The following is a 12,808-nucleotide window of genomic DNA, read 5'->3' as shown; positions in this document are numbered from 1 at the left end:
AGTCAAAAGGGAAGGGAATAAAAAAAATGGCAGGTTCAACTCAAATTCAGTGTTGTTAAGTATTGTACAAAAATTAGAAACAGTCTTTGGGGAAATTCTGTCATATTGATTCTTTAAAAAGATCGAAATCCCCTTATGCTTTAGAAGTTCCAAATCACAAGGTAACTGGGAGATGTAGCATGCTTTCTGGCACCAGACACTAAAAATTTGAGCGAAGATGAATTAATTCTGTGGACTCAAGAAGATATATATTAGTTGGAGAAGAGAACATTCGTGAGAAGTGAATGGGGCTTTAGCCTTTTGGGTTAATAATAAATACTACTTTATATACATAAGGGTAGAAATATAAATATAATAATTCTTAATGAGTTAACCCTATAAGAGGATTGAGTAATTAGTCCCCGAACATAAAAGTTGTTAACTATAAAATTTTGTCAAGCTCTAGCTCAATTAAAGCTAAAATAAACACAATTATAGAAAATTTAACAACAAGTAATTTTGGGACAATTTTCGAATTATTGACTGAAATGAAGTATTACAACTAAAATGAAGAAATTAAACTGATAACAAAACTAAGTGATAGACTCCATGGATATGAGCTCGAATCTACAACAGAAGAAGGATAGATTTAGGTGAGAAGAGAATCTGGATTGAAGAGAGAGAAATCAGAAGAGAGAGAAAGATTGAGTTACCAGAAGTTCGTTGGTACTGCTCCCCTCCCAATTGTTATTTTTGATGCTTTTTCAATTAATCTCAGCCCTTGATCTATACTAGCTGAACAGATCTCAACCCTCCAAGTTTTTCGTGTTTTGCACATAGGCCCCTCCGCCTTTTATAATTTGATTCTGTCCTAAATTTAAATATAACAGCCCACAGACCATGACATACCCTTCCCCTTAAAATGATCATTGTCCTCAAGGATCAAAATGAGGAAATTTGGTTTTCAAATCTGCATAATCTTCCCAAGTGGCATCCTCCGGAGCTAAGTTCGACCACTGCACTAAGACTTTAACACTAGCAACATTACCCTTCTTAACCATTTGTCTTTGTAATATAACAACTGGAGCAACCAAAAACTGACCATCTTCTCTAGTCTGGGGCAGTGTAGTTTGAGTAGTGATCTTGGATCCCACCTTCTTTTTCAATACAGAAACATGAAATAGAGGGTGTACTTTGGAGGTAGGAGGTAATTCTAGTTTGTAAGCAACTTGCCCCATCTTGGTAATGATCTTGTATGGCCCATAGAACTTGGAGCTGAGTTTGAGGTTTCTTATGAAAGCTAAGGAGGACTGTCTATAAGGCTGGAGCTTTAGAAAGACCATGTCGCCTACCTGGAATTCTCTTTCGGTCCTTCTTTGGTCTGCATACAACTTCATTCTTTCTTGAGCTTTAACCAGATTATTCTGCAACAGTTGTTGAACCTATTGCCTCCTCATAACAGCATCACCAGCAGCTTGGACAGTAGTATCTAGCAGTGGTCCAACTGATAATAGTGGTGGAGTAAAGCCATACAAGGCCTCAAAGGGAGTGCATCCTAAGCTGGTGTGAAAGTTTGTATTGTACCACCACTCAGCTAGGGGTAACCATTGCGCTTCTATTGTACTGGCCTGTGAGAAGACATACATCTAAGATAATTCTCAGTGCATTTGTTCACCCTCTCACTTTTCCCATCACTCTGGGGGTGGTCGACAGTAGTGAAATGAAGTTGAGTGCCCAACAACCTAAATAGTGCCTGCCAGAAGTTGCTTAAGAATACCTTATCTCTATCAGAGACTATTGAATCAGGTAACCCATGCAAGGTATGCACATGCTTGAAGAACTTGTTAGCCACATTTATTGCAGTGTAAGAGTGAGCAAGGGTCATAAAGTGAGCAAATTTTGACCTCCTATATACTACCACAAAGATCACTTCCTTGCCCTTAGACCTTGGAAGTCCTTCAATGAAATCCATGGTTATATGTTTCCAAACTTGGTCTGGAATGGGTAGAGGCTGCAGCAGGCCCGGATAAGGAACATTTTCGTCTTTGTTTCTTTGACATACATCACAAACAGATACATGGTTAATCACCATCTGTTTCATACCAGGCCAATAAAATAATTGTGAAAGCCTTTTTAGAGTTCCAAGTTGGCCTGAATGCCCCCCAATTGATGAGTCATGGAAGGTTGTCAGTAGGTGTTGTCTGAATGGACCATGATCCCCTATATAAATCTTGCCCTTCCTTCTCAAGACTCCATCTATGTAATGAAATATATGAGGACCTTGAGTATCTACTGTTACCCCAGAGATTAAAGCAGCTGCATGTGTGTCTCCTTCATAGCTACCACTGACTTCTTGCATCCAAGTAGGAGTTGTCACACTAAAGGCCATGAGCTCAGCTGCACCAGACAAGATTTCACCTTCCAGACCCTCAAACTGCCTGGAGAGTGCATCAACAACTCTATTTTTTGCCCCTTTCTTATACTGAACTTCATAATCAAGCCCCAGTAGTTTAGTTAAACCCTTCTATTGAATGGCAGTGGTTACTCTTTGTTCCAGCGGGAATTTGAGGTTGTGATGATCAGTCTTCACTATAAAGTGCTTATATTGCAAGTAATGCCTCCATTTATCTACTGCATTCAAGAGGGCCATGTATTCTTTCTCATAAATAGACCTTCCTCTGTGTCTAGGGGCAAGTACTTTACTCAGATAAGCAATGGGTTTCCCCCTTTGTAATAAGACAACACATATACCATTCTGGCTAGCATCAGTTTCCACTATAAATTCTTGAGAATAATCAGGTAAGGCCAAGACTGGTGTGTTAATCATGGCTTGTTTCAAAGCATCAAAAGCAACTGCAGCTTCCTCATTCCACTTGAATGCTTCCTTTTTAAGCAAATCAGTTAGGAGTTTAGCAATAACTCCATAATTGAGCACATATTTTCTGTAATAGCCTGTTAATCCCAGAAATCCTCTCATGCCTCTCAATGTAGTTGGAGTGGGCCACTCCACCATAGCTTTGACCTTCTCAGGGTCAGTAGAGACCCCTTCCCTTGAGATCACATGCCCCAAGTACTCTACCTTTGATTGCCCAAAAGAACACTTAGATTTCTTTGCATACAAGGTTTGAGCTCTCAGGATTCTGAACACTGCCTCTAGAAGTGTCAAGTGTTCAAGTAAGGATTTACTATAGATGGGGATGTCATCAAAGAACACCAACACAAACTTTCTAAGTATAGGCTGAAAAACTTGGTTCATCAATGCTTGAAATGTAGCTGGAGCGTTTGTTAGCCCAAATGGCATCACCTTGAATTCATAGTGTCCCAAATAAATTCTAAAAGCAGTTTTGTAAAAGTCTTCACTCTTCATCTTGATTTGATGGTACCCAGACCTGAGGTCAATTTTTGAGAAAATAACTGACCCAAATAACTCATCTAGCAAGTCATCCACTATTGGAATTGGATACTTATTGTCACACCTCCTTTTTCACCTACAACTCGGAAAGGGGTATATAAGGGAGTTTTTCCAATTAAAGGACAATCGAAATGTGATTTATTATTTAATTCAGAGTCGCCACTTGGGAGATTTATGGTATCCCAAGTCACCGGTTGAATCCCGAGTCGAGGAAAAGATTAACTCTATATTACAGTCCGCGAACCAGAAATCTGGATAAGGAATTCTGTTAACCCGGGAGAAGGTGTTAGGTATTCCCGAGTTCCGTGGTTCTAGCACGGTCGCTCAACTATCATATTCGGCTTATTTATCTGATTTTAATTCATATTGAACCTATGTGCAAATTTAAACTTTTTACCGCTTTTATTATTATTATTTTTTAACGAGAATTGCAACGTCGTGAAAACACATCTCGAACCACGTCACATCAATGCACCCGTGGTTATTGACACATTTCGACTCCGTTGAGATTTGGATTTGGGTCACTTAAATGTGCACCCGAGTTTAGGGAGGTAATGTTATTAAAAGCGCGCCTAAAGTGACTAACGCGTTATTATGTTGGGGAAGACCATAAAATTTGCTAAACGGCACATCCCGAATTCTATATATTCATTATAACGATTTAAGAGGACCCCACAATTTATGCATTTGTTTTGATCGGCGAGGCCCATCTCATGTGTTTTTAAGAGGGTAAACCTAAAAGCAACTATGATTCTCTACTTTATTCGTCTTTAAAAAAAAATCCTAATTTATTCACTGAGATTATCCAGATTATTCAAACGTGCTTAACAATTAGAATCAAGGAGAAGCCGTATTTACTTATTAGAAATTAATGAAATAGTGATCCCTAGAATCCTAGTTTAAGACTCAGAATACTTATGTATTAGCTACTGGAAACACGATCGTGAAAACCCGGTTATTTTTAGGTTGATCCGAACTAATATTACTAATTGGCATTAATGAACCTGCTATTGAAATAAAGAACACGATTACCATATGGATTCAACTTATGCTACCTAAATCAAATTGACCAACTTATTGACCAAAACTTAACAGAGTTGACCATTGCTTCACTGACTTATACTCAAACACTAATATTAATTTGGGAGGACCATTTGAGTTCACATGCCAATCAAAATAAAAGAAACTTACTCATGAGAAATGATTTAAGCCCTGAACTAATATTAACCATTATGTCAAAATTCCAACTACTGAAGCACGTTTGGCTTAGAAATGAACTTGATATGGTCAGTGCCTCCTGCTTTCAACTTGGTTGTAATTTTAAACTGCTTTTGGTTCTTAAATTTTAAACAGCCAAATGCTCAACTAAATAAATACTAACCATACTAAGTCTAAAGCTAGAATAACCATAAATCAACAGTCCAGCAGCCAACATAATTCAACTTAATCAGTCCAGTTATACACCCCAATTAATTACAACATACAGCAAACCAAACTACATAAGTTATATAAAAACATAATGAAACTATGAGGACAACAGATCTACGGCAGAAAACTTCAGTTTCATTTTCGCTATTCCGACAGGAGACAATACATTGAAACAGTCTGAGATGTGTACCTGGAAATCGAATCAAATAGAAAAGGAGAGGTCAGCAGCAGGTAGTCAACTAGTATTCAACAATCAACAAGCAGCAGTAACGGGCAGAAATCAACAACAGCCCAGAGCTTAACTCGACCAAACCAGGAATAGGATGAACCCAGTAGAAACCAAAAAAAAGAACGCCCAAACACAACCTTGACCAAACCAACTGGTATTGAATTTTGATTCAAACAAACAGATCCAAACAGTAGCTATTCTTTTTCAACTCCCAAAACTCTCCAAAATGAATTCTGCCCCTGTATATCCAGTGTATCAAGAGTGTATATCGAGTGTATACTGCTCTCTCCGCCCCCTTCTTTTTTTCTTCTCCTCTATTTTTTTCCTCTTTTTTGAACCCACTTCTTCCTAATTTTTCTCTTCTATTTATAGCAAAATTTTTGAAATTTTTCAGATTTTTTTTTAATTTATTTATTTTTTAATTAAAAGAAATCCCACTTACAAATTGCTTTTATTTTTTTAGAAAAAAAAATCCCACCTTTATTTACTTTTATTTTTAAAATTCCAACTTTAATTACTTTTATCTTATTTAAAATCCACTTTTTAGTTTTTTAAAAGAGAATCTCATTTTATTTAACTTTTCTTTAAAAAAAAACAAACCACTTTCTTTTCCTTTTTCTTTTAAAAATGCTACTTTCATTTACTTTAAATTTTTTAAATTTTCAGATACCTTTATATTTATTTTTTAATTCCAATCTTCTTTTACTTTTTAATTTTTTTAAAATTTCCACAAAACTTTTTTTTTTAATTTTCTACATTCTTTTACTTTTTTTTTAAAAGAGAATTCTACCTATTTTTACTTTTATATTTTTTTTCCAATACTTCCCTTTTTCTTATTTTTTAAATCATTCCCGAAATTTTATTTTTTTTAAAAAAATAATAATAATATTTTCGGATTTTGTTATATAAAAAACAAAAAATAAAAAAAAATATTAATAGTGATAATTCACTTTTTTTTTTGTATTTTTATCCTATAATAAAAAGTGTAATAAAGCTAAAATAATAGTAGGTTAAAACCCCCTAAAATATTTACATAAAAGAAGTGATAAAAAAATTAAATGTTGTCAAAAATTAGGTGTTCACAGCTGCCCCTCTTTGCTCGAAAACACGAAGAGCTTTCGGGCAAAGATAAAGTGAACAATGCGACTAATTTTTGATCATATCGTTATTCAAAAGAGGAAAAAAATAAAAAGGAAAGGCGCAACCGAGTCCTGGTTTTGGATAGCCTACATATCCCTGGTTATAAGGGAATCAGGTCGCGTGTAGTTCAGAAAGTTTTGGTAGCTGGGACTACCATGAAGCTGCGGTTTTGCTATTACTGCTGCTGTTGCTGCTGATACTGCCTACTGACCTCCTTATTACACCATGAAAAAAATGAAGAAGCTAGACTAAGCTATAATCTATGCTTTACAAAGATTTATTTCCAAACTTGATCTTGTGACTGATGTTGCCTTGTCGATTTGTGCTTCCTCCGCTGTTTCTTTACTTCTGACTCGACTTGTGGTCTTCCTTCTGATTTCTGCTGGGGATTTTTGTTGTAACCCTCCACTTTACTGACTTCAAACTTCAATGTATTCCTCTGTTATATGGGCGGGCTCCTGACTTCAAAACTTGAAACGTAAAGACAGAAATGTATTCCTCTGTTATATGGGTGGGCTCCCAACTTCAAAACTTGAAATGTAAAGACTGAAATGTATTCCTCTGTTATATGGGCGGGCTCCCAACTTCAAAACTTGAAATGTAAAGACTGAAATGTATTCCTCTGTTATATGGGCGGGCTCCCAACTTCAAGACTGGAAAATAAATCCTCTCTTCAGGCGGGCTCCTGACTTCAACAACAATTTAAAAATAAAACACCATTCCTCTCTTTAGGCGGGCTCCTGATTTCAACAACAACTTAGAAAATAAAACGCCATTCCTCTCTTCAGGCGGGCTCCTGACTTCAACCAACAACTTATAAAATAAAACGCCATTCCTCTCTTCAGGCGGGCTCCTGACTTCAACAACAACTTAAAAATATAACGCCATTCCGATCTCCAGGCGGGTTCCTGACTTCAACAACAACTTAGAACTGCATTCGTATTGCCATTGTTCCCCCTTGCCTCCGGCTCCTGACTTCAACAACAACTTAAAAATAAAATGCCATTCCTCTCTTCAGGCGGGCTCCTGACTTCGACTATAACTTAAAAATATAACACCTCCATTCTCCAGGCGGGCTCCTGACTTCAACTACTTTTTAAAATATAACACCTCCATTCTCCAGGCGGGCTCCTGACTTCAACACTTTTTAAAATATAACACCTCCATTCTCCAGGCGGGCTCCTGACTTCAACTGTTTCTTAAAATATAACATCTCCATTCTCCAGGCGGGCTCCTGACTTCAACAACTTCTTAAAAATACAACACCTCTATTCTCCAGGCGGGCTCCTGACTTCAACAACTTCTTAAAAATATAACACCTCTATTCTCCAGGCGGTCTCCTGACTTCAACAATTTCTTAAAAATACAACACCTCTATTCTCCAGGCGGGCTCCTGACTTCTTCGACTTAAAATTAACAACCTCCATTCTACAGGCGGGCTCCTGACCTCAACTACGACTCAAAACGTAATACCTCCATTCTCCAGGCGGGCTCCTGACTTCTTCGACTTAAAATTAACAACCTCCATTCTACAGGCGGGCTCCTGACCTCAACTACGACTCAAAACGTAATACCTCCATTCTCCAGGCGGGCTCCTGACCTCAACTACTTCTTAAAAATATAGCACCTTGATTCTCTAGGCGGGTTCCTGACTTCAACTAACTTTAAAATGTAACACCTCCGTTCTTCAGGCGGGCTCCTGACTTTAACAACTTCTTAAAATTATAACACCTCCGTTCTCCAGGCGGGCTCCTGACTTCAATAAACTTTAAAATATAACACCTCCATTCTCCAAGCGGGCTCCTGACTTCAACTATTTCGTAAAATGTAATACCTCCATTCTCCAGGCGGGTTCCTGACTCCAACTACTTTTTAAAATATAACACCTCCATTCTCCAGGCGGACTCCTGACTTCAATAACTTCTTAAAGATAACACCTCTATTCTCCAGGCGGGTTCCTGACTTCAACGACTTCCTAAAAATATAACACCTCTATTCTCCAGGCAGGCTCCTGACTTCAACTATTTCGTAAAATGTAATACCTCCATTCTCCAGGCGGGTTCCTGACTCCAACTACTTCTTAAACAATGCATTTTATTGTTGTTGATCCTTCCTGCCTCCCGAACCATTTTCCTTCTAACTTGAATCATCCTCTTTCAGAACTGCTTCCCTCAAAACTGGTGTTTTATTCCTCTGAAAACTGCTGGGGATAACACCGATATTTTATTCACAAATATGTTATTTTCCTTCTTCAAAGATTACTTCCTTTAAAGCTGGTGCTTTCACTTCTCTGAAACCTGCCGGGGATAACACTGCTGGGGAATTATCTTTCTTCTTTAAGACTAGTTACTTTCCTCCTTTTAACAATGGTGGGGATGACACTGATTCAAAGACCACTACCCTTAAAACTCGGGTTATCTTGCTTCTTCCAAGATTGCTTTCTTTAAAATTTGTATTGCCTTCTCCCGTATACTGATGGGGATTCCACTTCCTTCAAAACTTGTGTTATCTTCCATGTTCCCCAAGTGGGTATCTGATTTCAAGAAAATTTTCGCAATGAGAGAAAATTTTCTGCCCCAGTTTGATAATCTTCTCTGTGGTCATGTCTTCCCGCTGTCAATAACATTTCCTTTCCCAGCTTCAAATCAAAGAAAAATTTGTTAGTTTAAAACGTGGTGAGTGGTCGTGCCACTCCTGCTGGGGATGGTTTTTCCCTTTTTCCTTTCCCTGCTTTGCGCTTTACTACAAAACTTGCTGGGGATGATATTATTTGTCGGGGATGATATTCCTACCGGGGATGTTTTTTCTTTTCTCTTCCTTCCCCGCTCTGTGTTGTCCGACCATCGCAGAACTTGATCGATAATCTGTCAGAGTTGTTCCTGCATCTCGCAAATCTGCTGGGGATCCTCTTGGAATTTGATCCAAAACCTTTCAATTGTTGTTTTTTCTGTTTTTCTCCAATTTCCCCTGGAAATTCGGTCCTCCTAGAATCTAGACTCATTCATCATTTGGTCTTGCGACAAACTTCTTTTCGCTTTGTTGCCTTATCTGTGGCCTGTCCTATTAGCATTTTGCTTTGCACCGTTTTGGCAGCTAGTAGTAAACTCTGAAAAATCTTTCTCAAAACAAACTGCTGGGGAGATAAAGTCTTAAAACAAAAGAAATGAAAAGTGATGATTACAAAAGATGGAAAAGAAGAAGTCTTTCCGAATGAATGCTGGGGAGAAGAAAAGGAAAGGACTTATCTGAATGATATAACCGATCCCAATGATCATATCGTGCATTCCGGATTAATCAACCCATTCTACTTGTATCAATCAATCTTTCTGGTGGCCCCATTTCGCTGGGGATAAACAGGCACTCAACTCTTTGCCAACTGCGGATCCTTTCCGCCAATCTTGTCTTGTCGCCTCATAGTGCCCTTCGAGGGGTTTTCACTAACAAGACTCTCTCATTTCTCTCAACTCCCGTCGCCTTATGGTTCTTGTGAAGGTTTTCACTGATAAGACTCTCTCATTTTATTTCTCTTTCTCAGCTGGGGATTGGAGTGTTGCCGATGAAATTCTCTCTACTGGGGATTCTTTCGGCTATCAATTCATTTCCAGCTTATGATCATATTCTCTACTGGGGATCAGAGTGTTATTCCCGACTTCCATTTGCATGACTTGGCACTTCTCGGATACTGATCGGGAGGTCTTTTTGGACATCAATATGGGTTTTCGTGTATGGCTAAAAGAAAAAGAGTAAAAGGTTCAAAATAATTTTGATGGGTAAAATATTACAACTCTTCGAATCAACTTTCTTTCCCAAAATTATAAACACAACTTCTGCCCTAATTTTTCTTGCTTGGGGATTTTTTTCGTTTTTTGTTACACTATGACCGAGCCGTGAGGCGCCTACGTATCCTTTTTGAGGAATCAGGTCAAACGTAGTTCCCACCTGAACCTCCTTGTTGTTATATTTTTCACTTCTTTTCTTTTCTCTTTTTTCTTTTCTTTCTTTGTTTTCTTCTTTTCTTCTTCTTTTTTTTTTCTTTTTTTTAATCACTTTCCTTGCACTGCTTCGTTCCTGTTTCAAGCAAAGAAAATTTGTCAGTTTTGAAAGTGATGGCTGGTTTGTGGCCTTGACTTTGAGGGCAATTGCTCCTTCACTTCCCCATGATGACTGATTTCCACTCGAGGACCTTGCTTGCTTATGGACTAACTACTTTCGCTATCATCCTTATCACAGAAAATACCCTTTCTCAGTCCAGACCCAATTCCCTCTATCTGTTGCTCTATTCATGAATTGATATATACCAAACCTTTGTATTTCTGATGGACCCCAAAGCATGTTGATTATTACCAACTCAGTGCGCTTGTTGTTCTTTCCTAACTTATGCCACTTTGATGTGCTGGCCAGATCCCGTTTTGTGGAATTGGAAAGTTGGTGGCAAATTTTGAAACTTATTTTGACCAAAGACTTAGGAAGAGAAAGTAAACAAGACAAAAAGGAACAGAGTAAAGGACAAGGAAAGAGATGATTCCTAACAAGAAAACTACAAAGTAGAATCCTATCGGATGTGGATACCAACTCTAATGACCATGACATGCACATGTGGCCTATCCTGTCAAGTAAGCCTGATGTTCGACTCTTGTTGTACCTTTAAACTGTAAAACTGGGCTTCAATGCTCCGATTATCCAGTCACAATCTTTATTCGACTTGTAGTGCCTGAAGGGTTTTCACCATCAAGCCTCTCTCATTTTGTTCTTTCTCTCAACTTACCGTCGCCTTACGGTGCCCACGAGGGTTTTCACCAATAAACTCTCTCATTTTTCCTTCCCCTTGTTTGGATCAGAGTGTTTCCCCTGATATGATTCACTTCTACTTGCTCGGCTTGGCATCTCTCGAAGACTGATCAGAAGGTCTTTCTTTGGACCGTAACGTGGGCTTTTGGATAGGGTTTTAGAAAGAAAGGGTATCAAAAGGCTCAAAACAATTCACATGGGTTCAAAATTACAACTTTTGGAATCAGATTTCCTACCACAACCGCAACTTCTGCCCCAGTTTCTTTGCTTGGGGACTTTGGATTTTTATTTTGATGGGACCGAACCGTGAGGCTGCCTACGTATCCTTAAAAGGAATCAGGTCGAACGTAGTTCATGACATAGGAATTACTTTGTTGTTGTGTTTTTCTTTGCTTTTTCTCTTCTTTTCTTTTCTTTCTTCCTTTTCACTTTTCGTTGTTTTGTTGTTTCTACTTCTCTTTTTTCATTTTTCTTTTTTTTTCTCTTCTTTTCTCTTTTTCCTTTACTTATCTTTCACGCTTGCGTTTCTGATCTTTGCTAGTGATTCCAAAAGAGGGGTATGAAAGAAAATAAATAAGGCTCAAAAGGGGTAACGAAGGATAAAGTGTTTAGATAACAGAACAAAATGCCTTTGTCATTCCAATCTTCAAAACATGCCAAGTACAAACAATACAATTAAACGAACCAAGGAAAATGTTCGTAACATTTTTTGATTGTACCAGACTTGATAACCATATCCACACATTCGCATTATATATCTGTTAACTACAGAGCACCATAGGACACCACCCTCACTCTCATCACCACGAACGACCCCTACCAATTTGGGCAGACTTGCCTTTAGCTTCAATCCGATGCGACATGATACATTTCGATAGGGTTTTCTTTATGTTCTATCTACCCCCATTTCACACAATTCGGGCTTGAAGGGATTTCAAAATGCCTTTACTTATTTTCCTCAAATGTCCCTACCATTTCCAAAATTGTTTCATTGTTTCATGACTAAACCGACTTCTAAGACTAGGCCTAGAATTATGCATGCATGTCATGTCACTAGAATCAATCAGGAAAAGAACTATAAAAGAAAAGAGAACTAAACGAAAATGACTGGAAATTACGGAAAATAGAAGATTGCATTAAATAGATGGTGAAAGGGTTTGGACGACAAAACAAACAAACTAAACTGGGGTTACAAACCTAGACAACACTAGACGGGTTACTATGACTAAACAAACTAGGAAAAATAAAAGGATAGAAGGGTTTGAGTCACGAGATAATATCCGAATTACAACCTTGGAATAACTCGGACAACAGAAATGACAACAAAAATAAACCACCAAAATTCCTCCCTGACTAACCAAGAAAGGAGCGTCTTTCCAATTGTCAAGCTCGGCATCTTAGCTACTGAATTCTGCATCAACATTACTAGGACCTTCACAAACTTCCATCTCATTGCTCTTAACAAATTGCTTTTGGGTTCCCTTTGCTGGCTCGTTCTTAAGATCAACCTCTGATAACACTGAAAACTTTGCAGTGCGCGGACCTTCGAGGATCTCAGAAACATTCTCATATTCCCTTTCAAAACAAGTCATACTCACCATATGCATCTCATTACGAATAGGCGATGGACTTTGGCTAGCGTCTGTTGCATCTGGATTTTGCACGACAATGTCACCTGCATCAATAAGCTTCTGAATTGCTTTCTTCAGATTCCAACACTTCTCTATGTCATGCCCCGGGGCATCTGAGCAATATGCGCACCTTTGAGAAAAATCAAACTTCTTTGACAGAGGGTTTGACATTTTTATATGAATCGGCTTCAACATGTCCAA

At 38.2% G+C, this 12,808-nt stretch overlaps 1 protein-coding gene across 1 annotated transcript; it reads right to left on the bottom strand.

Moving 5' to 3' along the window:
• Positions 1-914: 914 nt before the first annotated feature.
• On the bottom strand, positions 915-1,376 carry LOC138873032 (uncharacterized). Its single transcript, XM_070151462.1, has one exon. The coding sequence runs from the start codon at positions 1,374-1,376 to the stop codon at positions 915-917; it is 462 nt and encodes a 153-aa protein (XP_070007563.1).
• Positions 1,377-12,808: the final 11,432 nt, after the last annotated feature.

Source organism: Nicotiana sylvestris, chromosome 7 (genome assembly GCF_000393655.2).
Source record: "Nicotiana sylvestris chromosome 7, ASM39365v2, whole genome shotgun sequence".
NCBI classification, from domain to species: domain Eukaryota; kingdom Viridiplantae; phylum Streptophyta; class Magnoliopsida; order Solanales; family Solanaceae; genus Nicotiana; species Nicotiana sylvestris.
The sequence above is the reverse complement of the archived record's forward strand: the minus strand, read 5'-3'. Positions and strand labels throughout refer to the sequence as shown.